The 20,001-nt window shown below is 41.0% G+C and overlaps 1 protein-coding gene across 15 annotated transcripts; it reads right to left on the reverse strand.

Moving 5' to 3' along the window:
• Positions 1-1,027: 1,027 nt before the first annotated feature.
• arfgap1 (ADP-ribosylation factor GTPase activating protein 1) lies at positions 1,028-19,970 on the reverse strand. 15 transcript variants are annotated; one of them, XM_061784420.1, is made up of 14 exons: positions 19,760-19,970; positions 19,255-19,323; positions 16,639-16,748; positions 15,604-15,775; positions 14,979-15,079; positions 14,820-14,906; positions 14,628-14,742; positions 11,694-11,750; positions 11,546-11,578; positions 11,278-11,307; positions 7,207-7,263; positions 4,761-4,820; positions 4,258-4,307; positions 1,028-4,171 (listed from the first exon to the last, which is right to left on the reverse strand). In XM_061784420.1, the coding sequence occupies exons 2-14, from the start codon at positions 19,312-19,314 to the stop codon at positions 3,832-3,834; spliced, it is 1,272 nt and encodes a 423-aa protein (XP_061640404.1). In that variant the 5' UTR covers positions 19,315-19,323; positions 19,760-19,970; the 3' UTR covers positions 1,028-3,831. The 15 variants fall into 15 exon arrangements, with proteins under 15 accessions (XP_061640404.1, XP_061640403.1, XP_061640405.1 ...); XM_061784419.1 differs by having other exon boundaries at positions 4,258-4,313; XM_061784421.1 differs by lacking the exon at positions 11,278-11,307 and having other exon boundaries at positions 4,258-4,313.
• Positions 19,971-20,001: the final 31 nt, after the last annotated feature.

Below are 20,001 nucleotides of genomic sequence, written 5' to 3' on the forward strand. Positions count from 1 at the left end.
TGCCTTCTTGTGTGGAGGAGGCATCATTGATGCCTTTTCAGAACAGAAATCGATAATAAATGTAACGTAAAATAAACCAATTAAGCTATTAATAAGCTTTAATTGTAATTAATGCAATTTTGAATGAAGTGTAGTAAATCGAAGGAAAACATCTCCTTCGAGCCGGATTTGAACCACCGACCTAAGAATTCTAGCAGTAGACTTCGACAGTTCTCCGCTCTATCAATAGAGCTATCGAAGGGAAGAGAAAGCTAACGACATTTTAAGTATACATACTAAAAGCAGTCAGGGTACTTCAAAAGCGTAGAGATACCACTGACAGAGTGGAGAGCCAGGAGTATTTTAATATTACTTTATTTAATTTTTAACTATTTGACTAATATTTTGACTAAGTTTTACATACACGGTAACATTTTTTGTGGTTAATGCCGTAAGCATAGTTCCTGTGTTTTTGTACTTTATTTAAAAACTGACTGAAATAACTATAAATCTAACAGTAACTTTGAACTTTAACCTAGTATTGTATTAAAATCTGTCCAAAAACATTAACAAGCAATTTCTGAGTCTTCGTTAGCTGTGAAATTTTGGACTAGCACACTACATTCACTCACATGTTGTGCATCTCCCGGGGGCTAAGCCCCCCATACAAAAACCTAGTGATGCCCCTGCGCTGATTGATGCTTAGCATTTTGGTTATTTAGCTACATGACGGAAACAAAGAATACACATTATTTTCTAAATCAAAGTTTTGATAAATTAATACTAAATACATTCATAATTTTTGACACTGCAGTGTACGGTGATGTATCTTAAATATTTAGTTCTAAATGGATATTGGTCTATATTCTGGTCATGCATTTACTATTGAGATTCACAGACAATAGATCTTGATGTACAGTTAAACAACTTCTCTCTGTTGTTGAACTAGTTTGGGGTTTCTAAAGGAGTGTTGTGCTCTGCATTTTCTTCACAAAACAAGGTTAAGTGTCCTATATGTTCATTGCTATGCAGACAGTTAAAATACCACTGATTTTACAACACATTTTATTCAACACAGAAACCGTGTACAGGGAAAGTATCCACAGCCTGAAGTGTGTAACACTGGCTCACGTTTTGGGATTGATGTCTGGTGAAACTTGGAAGGGGGGAGCTTGAATCCACTGAAGAAACAACTTTTGAGGATTTAAGAACAGTTGGATGTTTTAATTGTCACATTCCATATCTAGCTCATGCACAACATAAAAATCTCTTGACATGAGACACATTATTAACACAGCATAGTGCCATTTCTTTTTACGGGCACAACTGCTGAGCTGGTTATTTTTTTAAAGTGTAGAATTGGGTTTAGATTTTACAGTAGACAACATTTTGTCCCCCGTGTTTTTATGCCAGCACCTGGATGCATATTGTTTAGTGACATTCAGCGAATTATTTAATTAAATTTATACCAACAGGACACTCAGTCAAGATTTTACACACGACATCAAAAATGGTTTGGAACGAACATCAGATATGCCATATATCATGCTGTCATGAAATGAAAAAAATAAATCTCATAGTAATGCTTCCAGGTGACAATATATAAACACAAGTGATATGAGATGGTCATTTACAGACATATAAAACTCATAGAATCAAAACAGACACAGACGCGTGCGCACGCACACGCATACACAACAAGCTGACATGAGTCTGAAAAGAGCAAAGAAGGGCAGTTTAAGGCTTTAAACACATGCATACAGGAACACAACTGGTCCAGCAGCAACTGTTCTCGGAGTGATATAATTTTTTTGTTGTTTTTTTAAAATCATAATACTGTATTGACAGTGAAACATCAATGCTGCTGCTGTACCATTTTGTCTTGCTTTAACTTAACATTAAATTCACATACTAATACAGACTCATTAAACAAAGACATACCGCATACTGTGTAGTAAACTTTTCTTCGAGGTAGAAACAGGGAATGGAATAAAGTTCTCTTCATCAAATATCACTTAATAGCTTAAACATGAAAAAAATGGTGGATATAGAAAAATAATGGGGAGTTAATATCTTGAAAAGTCTTTCATAAAGTATTAATTACACTGCTGGAAACAACTGATCTCATTTCTGTCCAGCAAAGCCCCCAAAACAATATAACGCCATTTCTTGTTTTCTTCATATTTATGTTAGTTTTTATTTATCACTACAGAGATCATTTACGGTATGTCTGTCTAAATGCATTGTTCGTAGTACAATGAACCCCCGGTATTTATGTGGGATAGCGACCAAACCCTGCCACGAATAGCAAAAATCTGTGCGTAATTGTATTCGTAATTGCCTGCAGAGGGCTGAAGATGGAAGCAGAGCACTGTCTAAATGGAAGTCCTCTGCTCACTTAAAACATACTTCCTCGACACCAATATGCCACGAGATGGCGCCTGAGCACAAAACAGCGAATAGGGAAATGTTTCAGCAAATAAGGATGGGTTCCCCCCAAAAAATCTGCAAATAGGCAAATTTGAACCGTGAATATGCAGGGGTTCACAGATTCATTTGTCACACTTTCAGTCACAGAGATTCAAAGGCCACATAAGATGGTGAGGTTGCACACTTCCCAAAACACTGTAGTTCTAAACAATGACAACTAGTTTGATTTAAATGAAACTTTCCTACAAACGTCACCTCTGCTAGTTCCAGTCAAATTAGAGGGGATGAGAGCTACACCTAAGCATTCAGCATTCATGATTTGTAGATGAAGCAGCCCAAAATGTAGACGTCATCACATGAAAACATTTCATATTGATCAAGTACAATGGCAGTGCTGTGTGCACTTTTGACAACAGCCCTAAGAGTTTGTATTGACTGCATGTATAACTTCATAACACTTTGTCCAACTTGAGCTTAATACACTATATTCTTCCTGTCTAAGTGAATGCCATCCTGTGTTTAACAATTGTACAAAAAGTACAGCCTACCATCAATTTTTACAAAACGCACATACTCTTCCCTAAGTAGCAAATGGCTGGTTGAAACTTTTAGTTATTCCTAGCACTGTATATCACCATTCACAAAAATGTTTAATCAAAATGATCCATTTCAGTCCAGTGCAGTGAAGTCATGATGTAATCTTTTTAACTATTATTGTTGATTATAGTAGCTTTGGGAAAGTGGGGCACTGCTCAGAAAGTTCAAAATGGGTTTCATCAGTTCACAGATGTTAAACATAGTTGTTTGCAAAACTATTTAACTGCTTGTATGAAGGATACAGCGTAATGCCAATGTTTATTTATTACAGATATTTTATTGTACCTATATACAATTTTTTATGTAATGCCAAGTCAGTATGCAAGGGGATTCAAGATCATGGTCCTGGGATGGAATAAGTCAATGTGGCTGACCACAAAGACAAGACTGTATTTACAATGATTTATAATAAAAAAAATTGTGTCATGCATATTTTTCTTTGATGAACAGCAGTATCACAATGTAACAAGTACACAGTATGAACATTTGCTTTTTTTAAATCAATACGACTATTGCACTTTCTGGGGTGGGGTAGTCATTTAGAATCCTATATACACTGATATATATATATTGTTTGTTTTCGGGTGGCGAGCATTTACAATAATATATGTATATATTTTTAAAAAGTCCAAGTCATTGTTCCAAGTTATAATTTTTAAGAATACGAGTTTTATCATGCAGTTTATGTCAACCTTGGGCATCTGTTCAACATAGAGCATTTGAATGGCTAGACAGGAAGTGTTGGCGAAATAACTCCTTCCCTAGTGCCAGGGGGATGATGAGAGAAAGGGAGGCAGAAAGGGGAAGATAAGGTTTGTGAAATGACTACCAGTCTGCATTACCCCAGGTTTCTTCAGCAGGTTTCGTGGGACTCTTTTTAGCCTTACCATCTGCATTCTCCCAGTTGTTGTCCCAGGCCTCCCAGCTCTCCTCTGTGCTGTGTTTGTTGGTGGATGCTGCATCAGAGCCCCAATTGTCCCAACTGTCAGAGCTCTTCTTTGCAGAATTATCTGCAATGGTCCAGCTGTCACTGCTTGGGGATTTCTTGGCCTTTAGGGAGTTGTTGCTACCAAATGTTTCCCAGAAGTCCTTTGAGAGAGGCTGGCTGGAACTGCCCTCATATCCCTCAGTAGCACCCATGTTCTGGTAGCTATCTCCAGCAGCCCTAAACACCAGGATACCATTTAAATTAAAGTACAACTAATTAGGTATGTGGCATTTTCCACAACTTTAACAAAATTATATTATTACCCGTCTTCTGGTTTTCCCGAAAAGAGATTGGTCAATTTGGCACCAGCTCCCTGGACCTAATGTAATCAGAGGTTATACATAATAGAAGAAAAAAATACAGCTGACAATTACAAACAACACATTTATCTTAGCGTATTCAGTGAAAATGAATGTAATTTTATCAATTCAATTTATCATTTGAACATACAGTACTGCTGCTATTAGTCTACAGAAAAAGTGGCAGTGATAATAAAAATAAGAAATGTGGGAATAAATACTTACCACCAGAGTAAAAATGGCAGCAAGAAAAACAACAGCACAAATTAATATACATATACACACGTTTCAACAAAACCAGTCTCTTCTGAGGGTGGAAACAAGGAGGGGGTGCCTCCATGTTTGCATTTATTGTACACTGTTTCTTCATTATGATTAAACGAATGCAGTTTTGTCACGCTGCTGCTTCACGCTCAGAAGACTGATTTTGTCCCGTCAATGCGGCAGAGCTCTGCCATCCATCCTACCTTGTTTGCCAACTCAGTGATGCCGACTGTCATTTCATCTAGCATTTTGCCATCTTTCACCTGGATGAGCCAAATTGTAATTATTTAAATAATCATGTATATTTTTAGTACAGTTACAGGTGATATAAAAAGTCTACACACAACCCTGTTCAAATGCCATGTTTCTGTGACGCAAAACAACTACTTAGACAAAATTAATTAAAAAAAATGTTCTTCCTTTAATGTGACCTATACAACTCAATTGAAAAATAATCTTTTAAGGGGAAAATGAGAAATGAAAGTCGTACAATATCCTGGTTGCATAAAAATGCACACCCTCGAACTAATACTTCGTTGCAGCACCTTTGGCTTTTATTACAATGCTCAGTCTTTTTGGGCAAGAGTCAATCAGTGTGACACATCTTGATGTGCCAAGATTTGCTCACTTTTCTTTGCAAAAACATTCCAAATCTGTCAGATTACGAGGGCATCTCCTGTGCAGAGCCCTCTTCTTGACAAGCCTGATGTTTGATCGAATTCAGGTCTGGATTCTGGTTGGGAAAATCTAAAACTTTAATCTTTTTCTGGTGAAGTCATTCTTTTGTTGATTTGATTGTGTGCTTTGGGTAATTGTCATGCTAAAAGATGAAGTTCCTCTTCGTCTTAATTTTTCTAGCAGAAGCCTGAAGGTTATGTGCCAAAACTGACTGGTATTTGGAACTGCTCATACTGTAATTCCCTCCATCCTATCTAAGGCTCCAGTTCCAGCTGAAGAAAAACAGCCCAGATGTACGATGCTGCCACCACCATGCATCACAGTAGGTTAATTATTATATATCATAATTGTCCTATTTTTTAACTTCCCCACAAAATTCCAACATTCACCCAATCCCCAATCAAATTACCCAAAATAACCCACAACATCTAACCCTTTATTAAATCCCCCATACTCCTTTAATTCATAAAAAAAATTCCTCACCTTCAACCACAATCACCACCCACCCTCCACCCCTCCCCCAAAACACCACAAAACCACAACACTCCCCAAACCAAACCACAAAAACCCAAACCCCAACAAACCACCACCCACAACACCCACCAACCACCAACCCCAACCCCCACCCAACAAACACCCACACCCCCCCCCCCCCCACCACCCCCCCCCCCCCACCAACCCCCCCCCCACACCCCAACCACACCCCTCCTAATCTTAGCCACACCATATCCACCAGGCTACGATATTATGTGCCCCCCTCCCCCCCCCCCCCCTATTAACCCCAGTATCCACACTAGACCCCCGTCCCTAATCATGAATGAAACCCCCATCCTGATATCTCCAATATATTGTGCCCCCCCTAGTGTGTAGAACATATACGTGAACACGGCGAAGGATGAACTTTACAGTATTTAGGGTTGCAGGTGTGTGCTGACTTCCATTTAACATGAGTTTCAATATGATTGGTTAATTGTGAACACAGACAAATCCCCAGTTTTTTATTTTTTTTAATTTTATTTTTAAAAACATTTTTTAAAACCTGTCTTGTTCAGCTGCATGGCCTTGCAGAATGGTGGCTCTGTCTACCTTTCTGCTGGAACAATTTTGCTGTGCAACAGGGGAGTTTGAAACCAAGAGAAATGTGAAATCCCAATTATAAATCCCCAGTTATAGGGTGCTCAAAATTTTGCAACCAAATTAGCTCAGTTGTTTACTTTTAGTTCCCCTCTCGAAAGATGTTTTTCCCAATTGAGTTATACAGGGTATAGGTCACATTAATGGTGTCAAAAGTTTCGAAATGATTTATCTTGGTCTAATTTTTTTAATATCACAAAAACCTAGCATTTGAACAGAGGTGTGTAGATTATTTTATATCCCCTGTATATGTTGAACGGCAGGTAGCAAGCAATCATTTTTGGCTGATTCCACTATATTTTTATTAATTGCCTCAACAAAGTTAGTTAATTGGAAAGTAATGCAGCTACAATCATTCTGTATGAGGGAAAAGACAGAAGCGCATGCCTTTACCTATGTCAACTGTACATTTCAAGACAAAAGACAGATTTATACCAGGCACGTCCAGTCATTGACTTAACTTAACCAAGTTAAAATATATTTATAAATAAAAAGGTCAACTGACTAATTTTGCCTTCCTATAATCATTCAGAAGTCTAACAACTCATATAATATTGGACAATCAGATGTCAGAATCCTGGTCCAGAACCAGATGGGGTGGATAAAAAGAAAGAACATTAAAATTTTGCGAAAATTACTTCAATCTTTACTCCTCACTAAAACAGACCCAGTTGGAAGGGTAAACATTGATAATGTACCACTTTTGTCTTATAATGTGCAATCACATGAAGCTGATGAACAAGCGCTGTAGAAAATACCACATTCACATCTGAAGCTGTTTTCTTTTTAAATGCTGCAACCCACCACCAATTGGACAACTTCAAACATCAATGTTACCTTTTCTTGGGTAGGTTTAATAACACTCTCATTTATTGTATGTCCTAACTCTGTGGCCTAGTTAAAAGTCAGAGGGTGGAAAGAAAAGAAAAACAAAATGACTTCAATTTAACAATTTCACATTGACAGCTTGGCATGACGTGACTGATTACAGTGAACAGTAACTTGTTGGTGTAACGGCTCAAAGACAGCTCCAATGAATGTAGTGGTATACAGTGCTGTGAAAAAGTATTGGCCCCCTTCTCAAATTCTTAGATTTTTGCAGTTTCCCCACTTTAATGTTTAAGATCATTAAACAAATGTAAATATCAGACAAATATAATCCAAGAGAACTTCAAATGCCGTTTTTAAACGCTGATTTCATTTATTAAGGGAAAAAAAAAACTTCAAAGTTAACTAGCCCTGCGTGGAAAAAGTAATTACCCTGCTTGTTAAATCATGAATTAATTGTGGCTAATCACAATTTTTGGTTAATTTTCACAGATCACACCCAAGCCTGATTACCTCCAGACCTGTTCAATCAAGAAATGACTTAAACAAATCTGGCCCGACAAAATCAACTCGGACAAAACATCTAAAAAACTTAAAAGAAAATGACACCAGCCAAAGACATTCCAGAACAGTCGATAAATAAAGTAACTGACATCTATTAGTCTGGAAACATGAGGCTCGGCCGGGCACAGCCCGAAAGGGTAACGTGGGTCCCCCTTCCGATGGGCTCACCACCTGTGGGAGGGGCCATAGGAATCGGGTGCCATGTGAGCTGGGCGGTGGCCAAAGGCAGGGACCTTGGCAATCCGATCCCCGGCTACAGAAGCTGGCTCTAGGTACGTGGAATGTCATCTCTCTGGAAGGGAAGGAGCCCGAGCTGGTGTGTGAGATTGAGAAATTCTGACTAGATATAGTCGGGCTCGCCTCCACACACGGCTTGGGCTCTGGTACCAGTCCTCGAGAGGGGTTGGACTCTTTTCCACTCTGGAGTTGCCCATGGTGAGAGGCGGCGAGCAGGTGTGGGTATACTTATTGGCCCCTGGCTCAGCGCCTGTACATTGGGGGTTCACGAGAGGGTAGCCTCCCTCCGCCTTCGGGTGCGGGGACGGGTCCTGACTGTCGTTTGTGCCTATGCACCAAACAGCAGTTCAGAGTACCCACCCTTTTTGGAGTCCTTGAAGGGGTGCTGGAGAGCGCTCCCGCTGGAGACTCCCTTGTTCTGCGAGGGGACTTCAATGCTCACGTGGGTAATGACAGTGAGACCTGGAAGGGTGTAATTGGGAGGGAGGAACGCCCCCCCGCGATCAGAACTCAAGCGGTGTTCTGTTATTGGACTTCTGTGCTCATCACGCATTGTCCATAACGAACACCAGGTTCAAGCATAAGGGTGTCCACACGTGCACTTGGCACCCTAGGTCGCAGTTCGATGATTGACTTTGTGGTCATGTCATCAGACTTCCGGCCGCATGTCTTGGACACTCTGGTGAAGAGAGGGGCGATGCAGGCAACCGATCACCACCTGGTGGTGAGTTGGCTCTGATGGTGAAGGAAGATGCTGGTCCGACCTGGCAGGCCCAAACGTATTGTGAGGGTCTGCTGGGAACATATGGCAGAATCCCCTGTCAGAAGGAGTTTCAACTCCCACCTCAGACAGAACTTTGCTCATGTTCCGGAGGAGGCGGGGGACATTGAGTCTGAGTGGACCATGTTCCACGCTTCCATTGCTGAGGCGGCCGACAGGAGCTGTAGCCGTAAGGTGGTTGGTGCCTGTCGTAGTGGTAATCCCCGAACTCATTGGTGGACACCAATGGTGAGGGATGCAGTCAAGCTGAAGAAGGAGTCCTATTGGGCCTTTTTGGCCTGTGGGACTCCTGGGGCAGCCGATGGGTACCAGCTGGCCAAGCGGAATGCAGCTTTGGTGGTAGCTGAAGCAAAAACTCGGGCGTTGGAGGAGTTCGGTGAGGCCATGGAGAAAGACTTCCGGAGGGCTTTGAGGAAATTCTGGTCCACCATCCGGCGTCACACCATCAACACTGTGTATAGTGGGGATAGGGCGCTGCTGACCTCGACTCGGGACGTTGTGAGTCGGTGGGGAGAATACTTCGAAGACCTCCTCAATTCCACCGACACACCTTCCTATGTGGAAGCTGAGTATGGGGTCTCTGAGGCGGGCTCTCCTATCTCTGGGGTTGAGGTCACCAAGGTGGTTAAAAAGCTCCTCGCCCGGAGTTCCTAAAGGCTCTGGATGTTGTGGAGCTGTCCTGGTTGAAACACCTCTGCAACATCACGTGGACATCGGGGACAGTGCCTCTGAATTGGAAAACTGGGGTGGTGGCCCAGAACGGGGGGCCGGAGGGTGTGTTCCAACTACAGGGTGATCACACTCAACGTCCCTGGTAAGATTTATTCAGGGGTACTGTAGAGAAAGGTCTGTCGGGAAGTCGAATCTCAGATTCAAGCGGAGCAGTGTGATTTTCGTCCTGGCTGTGGAACAGTGCAACAGCTCTACACCCTCGGCAGGGTCCTTGAGGGTGCATGGGAGTTCGCCCAACCAGTCTACTTATGTTTTGTGGACTTGGAGAAGGCGTTCGACCGTGTCCCTTGGGGAGTCCTGTGGGGGGTGCTTCGGGAGTATGGGGAACAGAACCCCCTGATACGGCCTGTTCGGTCCCTGTATGACCAGAGTCAGACTTTGGTCCGCATTGATGGCAGTAAGTCGGGACTCGTTTCCGGTGAGAGTTGGACTTCGCCAAGGCTGTCCTTTGTCACAGATTCTGTTCATTACTTTTATGGACAGAATTTCTAGGCGCAGCCGAGGCGTAGTCCGGTTTGGTGGCCTCAGTATTGCATCTCTACTTTTTCCGGATGATGTGTTTCTGTAGGCTTCATCAAGCCGTGATCTCCAACTCTCATTGGAGCAGTTTGCAGCAGAGTGTGAAGCGGCTGGGATGAAAATCAGCACTTCCAAATCTGAGACCATGGTCCTCAGTCGGAAAAGGGTGGCGTGCCCTCTCCAGGTCGGGGATGAGACCCTGCCCCAAGTGGAGCAGTTCAAGTATCTTGGGGTCTTGTTCACGAATGAATGAAGAATGGAACGGGAGATTGACAAGCGGGTCGGTACAGTATCTGCAGTGATGCGGACTTTGTATCGGTCCGTTGTGGTAAAGAAGGAGCTACACCAAAAGGCGAAGCTCTCAATTTACCAGTCGATCTACGTTCCTACCCTCACCTGTGGTCACAAGCAGTGGGTCGTGGCCGAAAGAACAAGATCCCGGATGAAAGCGGCCGAAATGAGTTTCCTCCTTCTCCCTTATAGATAGGATGAGAAGCTTGGTTATCCGGGAGGAGCTCAGAGTTGAGCTGTTGCTCCTCCACATTGAGAGGAGCCAGATGAGGTGGCTGGGGCATCTGATTAGGATGCCTCCCAGACACATCCCTGATGAGGTGTTCCGGGCACATCCCATCCGGAGGAGACCCCGGGGACGACCCAGGACACGCCGGAGAGACTATGTCTCCCAGCTGGCCTCGGAATGCCTCGGCTATGACCAAGACTAACTAAGAATTTGAGAAGGGGGCCAATACTTTTTCATGGCACTCTATTTTTAGGATTCCCTTTGACAATAACCATTTGTAAAAATTAAATTAATAAATTATAATATTGTGTGTGTACCATTGCACCTTGAAAGCAAAATTCTTTTTAAAAAAAAAGTCATGTCCATAGCATACGGTATTTTTATAGTCGTGGTTGGAATTTCTTTTAATACTCACTCGTGACTATAGTGACTGATGAGCGAAAATGTATTCTATAAGTTATCCATAAGGTCATACCAAATATTTTATGATACAGTAGCCAACAAGACACAGGTGACAGTCATCATTTCATACACTGTCTCTTTGCTAGCAAACAATAGAACACTTGCGAGGAGAAAAATACGAACAAAATTAAACTAAAAAAAATACATACATGGGGCAGGAAAAATTCTCATGCAATCTTTTACTTTTTTCAAGAAAATTAAAATGACACTATTTAAACACAAGCATGATGCAGAAAAAGTGTCATGCACTCATTTCTTGCTTTACCGGTTCCGGGGGTGCCTTATAGCCCTTTAACTACATCCAGAGAAGGCGAAGAGATATTGAAGAGATATTAAATTACAATCAAACAATAGAGCATCATGCATTTATAGTTTAAGTGTGCAATGAGCAAATTGTGTTATTTTTGGAGAAAATTAAAAAGCAAGGAAGCATACAGTACATTTAAAAACAGACTACTAATAAATATAAATATTAATATTGTGTGAAAAGCATGTGTTGTGTACCTGAAAGCAATGACTTATATTAGTCTTACCTTCAAAGTTGCCTGATTTGCCAGTTTTGTTGTCTGGGTGGAAAATATGAAAATTAATGAGGTACTTTTTTCTAAAATGTTACCACTTCATGAAGAAATGGTAAAAAAATGTTGGTTTGGAAATGCAGTTTTTACATTGTTATCTTACATTGTCTTTTGCAATGGAAGCAAACTTGGTGGCCCCAACAGTAAAATTACTCCAACCCTGCAAAACAAAAAGAAAGCAGGATAACTGAAAATCTGTTGAAGCTGCCACACACAGAGCGACGCAGCTGAACCCGACTGAACTGTGCGTGGTTTGGCAACTGGCCGTATCAGGGGGTTCTGTACCCCATACCCCCGAAGCACCCCCCACAGGACTCCCCAAGGGACACGGTCGACCGCCTTCTCCAAGTCCACAAAACATAAGTAGACTGGTTCTTCCATGAGTGACCGATCAGTTGGCCACTGGTTTTGCCGCAATTGAATCCAGGAGCAACTTCACAGATTAGAGCAAATCAAAATACACAAGATTTCACTCATGCTAACAATACATTTCTGGGTTTAAGTGAGTGAGGGACAGAACGGCCACTTAGCTGTCCCAAAGTCATTTAAATACAGTATGTAAAGTATCAAATATTGTGTTTTATAACAATACCAAACTATATTTATAATTTATATTGTGCCTGTGCAAGAAAAAGCGAAGAAAATGTACACGCGCGGAAGGTTGAAATGAATGGGAATGAGCAAGACTTTTTACAAATATCCACACTCTGGCTTTTATTCTCACCCACATCCACTCCCTCTCAACCCGTTATTCTTTAACTATTAATCCATCTTTCTATGGTGTAATACTGTGAAGTACTACCCCAATTCCAATGAAGTTGGGACGTTGTGTTAAAAATAAATAAAAACAGAATACAATGATTTGCAAATCATGTTCAACCTATATTTAATTTAATACACTACAAAGACAAGATATTTAATGTTAAAACTGATCAACTTTATTGTTTTTAGCAAATAATCATGAACTTAGAATTTTATGGCCGCAACACGTTCCAAAAAACCTGGGACAGGGTCATGTTTACCACTCTGTTACATCACCTTTTCTTTTAACAACATTCAATAAACGTTTGGGAACTGAGGACACCAATTGTTGAAGCTTTGTAGGTGGAATTCTTTCCCATTTTTGGTTGATATACAGCTTCAGCTGTTCAACAGTCCGGGGTCTCCGTTGTCGTATTATACGCTTCATAATGCGCCACACATTTTCAATGGGAGACAGGTCTGGACTCCAGGCAGGCCAGTCTAGTACCCGCACTCTTTTACTACAAAGCCACACTGTTGTAACACGTGCAGAATGTGGTTTGGCATTGTCTTGCTGAAATAAGCAGGGGCGTCCATGAAAAAGATGTTGCTTGAATGGCAGCATATGTTTCTCCAAAACCTGTATGTACCTTTCAGCATTAATGATGCCTTCACAGATGTGTAAGTTACCCATGCCATTGGCACTAACACAGGCTTTTGAACTTTGCGTCCACAACAGTCCTCTTTGGCCCGGAGGACACAACGTCCACAATTTCCCAAAACAATTTGAAATGTGGACTCGTCGGACCATAGAACACATTTCCACTTTGCATCAGTCCATCTTAGATGAGCTCGGGCCCAGAGAAGCCGGTGGCGTTTCTGGGTGTTGTGGATAAATGGGTTTTGCTTGCATAGTAGAGTTTCAAGTTGCACTTACGGATGTAGCGCCGAACTGTATTTACTGACATTGGTTTTCTGAAGTGTTCCTGAGCCCATGTGGTGATATCCTTTACACATTGTCGGTTTTTGACGTAGTGCCGCCTGAGGGATCGAAGGTCACGGGCATTCAATGTTGGTTTTCGGCCTTGCCGCTTACATGCAGTGATTTCTCCAGATTTTCTGAACCTTTTGATGATATTATGGACCGTAGATGATAAAATCTCTAAATTCTTTGCAATTGTACGTTGAGGAACATTGTCCTTAAACTGTTCGACTATTTTCTCACACACTTGTTCACAAAGAGGTGAACCTCGCCCCATCTTTGCTTGTGAATGACTGAGCAATTCAGGGAAGCTCCTTTTATACCCAATCATGGCACCCACCTGTTACCAATTCGCCTGTTCACCTGTGGGATGTTACAAACAGGTGTTTGATGAGCATTCCTCAACTTTCTCAGTCTTTTTTTGCCACATGTCCCAGCTTTTTTGGAATGTGTTGCAGCCATAAAATTCTTAGTTAATGATTATTTTCTAAAATGATGGCAGTTGGTGTTCGAGAGGAGGATGCAGGAGATAGGCTCTCATGGAAAAGGATGACGCGCTGTGGCGACCCCTAACGGGACAAGCCGAAAGGAAAAGAAGAAGAAGAATGATTATTTTCTAAAAACAATAACGTTTATCGTGGCACCAGTCGCCCACCATGCCACACAGTTCTGAGGTCCGAGGTTCAATCCCCAGCCCCGCCTGTGTGGAGTTTGCATGTTCTCCCCGTGCCTGTCTGGGTTTTCTCCGGGCACTCCGGTTTCCTCCCACATCCCAAAAACATGCATGCTAGGTTAATTGACAACTCTAAATTGCCCGTAGGTGTGAATGTGAGTGCGAAATGGTTGTTTGTTTGTGTGTGCCCTGCGATTGGCTAGCAACCAGTTCAGGGTGTACCCCACCTCCTGCCCGATGATAGCTGGGATAGGGTCCAGCACGCCTGCGACCCTAGTGAGCAGAAGCGGCTCGGAAAATGGTTGGATGGAATAACGTTTATCAGTTTGAACATTAAATATCTTGTCCTTGTAGTGTATTCAATTAAATTTAGGTTGAACATGATTTGCAAATCATTATATTCCGTTTTTATTCATGTTTAACACAACGTCCCAACTTCATTGGAATTGGGGTTGTATATTAAAAGGCTGATTAGACTTTGTGCTTTAGTTCATGGAAGCCATTTACTAAAATCAGAGGGAGTCAGCAACTCATTTTTGTTGTTGTTGCAATGATCCAGTCCAATCGAGTTCCAACACATCGTGCACTGTGCAGCAGGCATTACAGTCAAAGAAAATTTAACTGTTTATAATGGGTCTTACTGAATAAATGGAGGACATAGCATTGTTTATGAAGTCATCCTCCTTTTTCTCTGGGGTTACGGTGTTGCCAAAGCCAACATAGCGGTTCTCTTGATTCCCACTGTAACCGCCTCCACTGAAGAAGAAGAGTTTGAACAAAGAAATAAACTTAAAAAATAAAACAACCAATGATCAGGAAGATCAAGTTATTACCTCTGATAAGAGTTAACGTCATCACTCAACCAGTCTTCGAAAGCTTTATCACCAGATGTGGCAGAGTTTGCGCCAGATCCCCCGGATCTGTGGCGCACAATCACTGCATTAATGACTATTAATTTGCTGGATCATATATTAACTTCCCTTCAGTCTTACCGATGGGAGGATGAAAGGCTGCTTTTGGGTTGGGGTGATGTCCAATTTTTGGCAGAAGAAGTTTCAATAGACCACTCCTTCCCCTCTGCTTCAGCGGCAACCTGACACATACAATATTAAAGATGATGAACAAGAGAATGGGGATTTTTATGTTTAATGACGACATCAAATATGAATTACAGTTAAGACAAAAATGATTTATACCATGGCCAAATGTTTAGCTCAAGTGTGAGAATGGATATCTTCAGGGTGGAAATGTCAAGAAATTGACAAAAGACTAAGAAGTTGTGTTACAGATATTTTTCTCATTATCATTATTTAGTTTTACATTCCCTAATCTACACATTTTTTTGGAAACAATGATTTGACCCATTGGCTATGTACCTGTATATGTAAATGAGATATAACCGTGTCAAAATGTAAAAGAAAAAATTGTGAATGTTCATATATTCTAACCTCATTTCTTATAGTCTTATACCATGTTCCTGTTTTTAAGATACCCATTACACAAAAAAAACTATACTTCAACCCATAATTTGGTGAGAGTATGAATCATTTTGCGCTTAAGTGTAATAACTGGGAACGGGGATCCTTAACCAGGCCACAACTGGCTGGCACAGCTCACCTTGTCCCTGAAGAGCGCAGCAGCTCGGCTGTTATACTTTTCCTGTAAGGTCCAGTTGGGATTGTAATCATCTTGGAGCTCGAGAAACAAACGGAATTTGCCATTCCCTCCTGCTTTCATCTTCTCAAGCTCAATATCCTTCCACTTGTCCATGGTGACAGAACGTACAAAACTGCAAATAGAACAGAAATGGTTCACCAGACCGCCGCCACCACCACAAATGTTAAGCAATTTTTTAGACAACAACAAAAAGGAAACCGCTTTTGGTAATCATTCACATTTTAATGTGATGTTATTAAATGTTACGTGAAATGCATTACCATCATTTAAGGATCTGTCAATTCAAGACTGATAACTCATTAATTGAGTTCAAGGTCCAACGGCTGCTGTTCTGATCGCTCAAAACACATGACATAAGACTGGGGGACAATTTGAAAAAAAATTTCTGTTGAGTTAATTTTTATGCTGATTAAAACTAAAATTGCCATGGTGATTCAAAAATTGCAGTCAGTTTTTTTTCTAGCACGTCAAGTTTATCCTCCAGATAAGCAAAATTACACTGAATAGCTGTAGTAAGACTTGCCTGCTGATTACGATTGGACTCATCTGCAGCTACATGGCAACTTGTTAGTGCAGTCACAATTGAGACAGTGCGGGGAGGTGTGTGTGCAGCTCCCAATAGGTCAGTACTATCAATATCTGCATACATATAGCTAGCATAGTAGGAATTAAGAGGATTTGTGCTGGGTTTTCTCTTAACCTTGTAACCATGGGCATACCGTTGTAAGTTATTTTTCGTTTTATGCTGTTTTTTTAGTTTTCAAAGCTTGTAACTATTCCATCATGGTGTTTTATTTACTAAGATACATACATTTTTCATATTTTTTCAGAAAACGGGGATCCGATAGTTAAAAAACATGACGTGATAGAGAAAAACTGAACTCAGTTTTTGATTCCGCACCCAAAAAATAGTTAAAAACAGCTGTCAGACCTAACTCAACAAAAATTGTGTTCCTCCTCGTAATTTTTCTTTACCTGAGATGTACCCCCAAGCCTCTGTGTTTTCCAGAGCATTCCAGACATATCCAAATCCCATAGGTCACACTGACCCACTGAGGGTTGAAGGCCCCACACTCAAAGCACAGCTGTGAAGAATAAAGCAAGATGCATTATATTAGGAATATAGTATCTATTTTTAGCATTATTACAAAATATGCTTTTAGAATTTGCAGACACATTAATTTATTCTTACCCCTGCATTATCTGGTTTGGTCCCCTAGGGCAGTGGTTCCCAAAGTGGGTGGCACGCCCCTTAGGGGGGGCTCAGAGCAATTGCAAGGGGGTGCAGGACGGATGAATTAAGGAAAACATTGCATTAATAGCAATGTTTTTTTATAGGAAAAAAAAACAAAACCTGTTACACTGAACATAATTACACAGTTAAGGTGCTTGGAAACAGTTACACTTATTATAACCTGCAGTTTATGGCAGTTCACTTTTTCAAAAAACAGTGAGGTTTGTATTAATTACATTGTAATAAAATCCATTGCAGTTTATTTTACACATTTATGACAACCCCAATACCAATGAAGTCGGGACGTTGTGTTAAACAAATAAAAACAGAATACAATGATTTGCAAATCATGTTCAACCTATATTTATTGAATACACTACAAAGACAAGATATTTAATGTTCAAACTGATAAACTTTGTTTTTAGCAAATAATCATTAACTTAGAATTTTATGGCTACAACACGTTCCAAAAAAGCTGGGACAGGGTCATGTTTACCACTGTGTTACATCACTTTTTCTTTTAACAACATTCAATAAACGTTTGGGAACTGAGGACACTAATTGTTGAAGCTTTGTAGGTGGAATTCTTTCCCATTCTTGCTTGATGTACAGCTTCAGCTGTTCAACAGCCCTGGGTCTCTGTTGTCGTATTTTACGCTTCATAATGCGCCACACATTTTCAATGGGAGACAGGTCTGGACTGCAGGCAGGCCAGTCTAGTACCCACACGCTTTTACTACGAAGCCACGCTGTTGTAACACGTGCAGAATGCAGTTTGGCATTGTCTTGCTGAAATAAGCAGGAGCGTCCATGAAAAAGACGTTGCTTGGATGGCAGCATATGTTTCTTCAAAACCTGTATGTACCTTTCAGCATTAATGGTGCCTTCACAGATGTGTAAGTTACCCATGCCATTGGCACTAACACAGCCCCATACTTTCACAGATGCTGGCTTTTGAACTTTGCGTCCATAACAGTCCGGATGGTTCTTTTCCTCTTTGGACCGGAGGGCACGACATCCACAATTTCCAAAAACAATTTGAAATGTGGACTCGTCGGACCACAGAACACTTTTCCACTTTGCATTGGTCCATCTTAGGTGAGCTTGGGCCCAGAAAAGTCGGCGGCGTTTCTGGGTGTCGTTGATAAATGGCTTTTGCTTTGCCTAGTAGAGTTTCAAGTTGCACTTACTGATGTAGCGCCGAACTGTATTTACTGACATTGGTTTTCTGAAGTGTTCCTGAGCCCATGTGGTGATATCCTTTACACATTGATGTCGTTTTTTGATGCAGTGCTGCCTGAGGGATCGAAGGTCACGGGCATTCAATGTTGGTTTTCGGCCTTGCCGCTTACATGCAGTGATTTCTCAGAACCTTTTGATGATATTATGGACCATAAATGATGAAATCCCTAAATTCCTTGCAATTGTACGTTGAGGAACATTGTCCTTAAACTGTTCAACTATTTTCTCACGCACTTGTTCACAAAGAGGTGAACCTCGTCCCATCTTTGCTTGTGAATGACTGAGCAATTCAGGGAAGCTCCTTTTATACCTAATCATGGCACCCACCTGTTCCCAATTAGCCTGTTCACCTGTGGGATGTTCCAAACAGGTGTTTGATGAGCATTCCTCAACTTTCTCAGTCTTTTTTGCCACCTGTCCCAGCTTTTTTGGAAAAGTGTTACAGCCATAAAATTCTAAATGAATGACTATTTGCAAAAAACAATAAAGTTCATCAGTTTGAACATTAAATATCTTGTCTTTATAGTGTATTCAATTAAATATAGGTTGAACATGATTTGCAAATCATTGTATTCTGTCCCAACTTCACCGGAATTGGGGTTGTACAATGTGTGAAATAAACTGCAATGGACTGAAAATAAAATGTGTATGTTTTCTTTGTTTGATTGATGAAAATTTCTTATGAACCAAAGGGGGGGGGGGGGGGGGGGGATGTTGGGGACGTTTGGGAACCACTGCCCTCAGGAAAGCAGGACTGTTTTTTTTAAACTATTTTTAATTGTGACAAAGAAAGGAAGGAAATTCTCAACTAAAAAGCCCCCTGTTCAATGACGTGAAACAGCCGTTGCTATAACAAAAAATTACTTGATACTTAATTGAACTGGACCCAGTTCCAGCTGAAGGGGGGGTGGGATTATTATTATATTATTTAGTCCTATGGAGTGCCTCCTAACAATTTAATTCTAGCACTGTCACCATAAAAGCTGCATGTGCTGCATTCAGTTCATGTGCGGAATTTATTACCGCATTCATTTTTGGTAATTTTTATTGGATCAACACAAATCAAGAAACCGTAGATACTAAAGATACTATGTTGGGTTGCTCTGTGGACTTACATTATTTTCATCTTGTGTTCTCACTTCCTTCAAAACTCTTCTGGTTCTGGGACTTGCCATGATGATTCACTGAAGGCAAATGTTTTAGTTAGACAAAGTTTTATGAGAGCGTTAATACTGTATCTAAGGGTGAAAATAACTTTAAAATGTGGAGAGGCTTCTCCAGTGTGCTGAGGGATATTATTTAGAGCTATGGAGTGCCTCCTAACATTGTGCCTAAATGCTTGATGTTTTTTTTTGTTCGTGGATAAGAATGCAATACATAGTACTATTACTAGTAGTACAGTACATAAAAAGGGTAGCAATTTACCAATGTGCATTTGATTGTCCTATTTTAACTTAGATCATCACAACATGTTAGTTCTAAACGTTTAAGGACATGGCACTTGTCATGAAGTGCTGCTCAATAAATGGATGGACAATACTGGATGTGATTTAACACGATGACTAAAACACCGCAAAGGCTAAGTTAGCCGCCGAGCTAGCAAGCGAAACTAACTCTTACCTGTTTACTTGGCGAGCAAAAAAAAAATAACACACCGTTGTCAGACGATGCGCTAGAAACACCCTACAAACGTTTTCTGTCGTGACGTAAAGCAAGTGTGAAGAGGTGACTTTCTGGAGCTGTCAGGCCGACAAAAATTGAGAAAATGGACTGCTGCTGTGTCAAACACCGGCAGCCATGTTCCTGTTTGCATACGTGGGCAGTGCAATGCATCATGGGATTTCTTATTTCTTCCACACTAC

This window comes from Phyllopteryx taeniolatus, chromosome 9, assembly GCF_024500385.1.
Source record: "Phyllopteryx taeniolatus isolate TA_2022b chromosome 9, UOR_Ptae_1.2, whole genome shotgun sequence".
NCBI classification, from domain to species: Eukaryota; Metazoa; Chordata; class Actinopteri; order Syngnathiformes; family Syngnathidae; genus Phyllopteryx; species Phyllopteryx taeniolatus.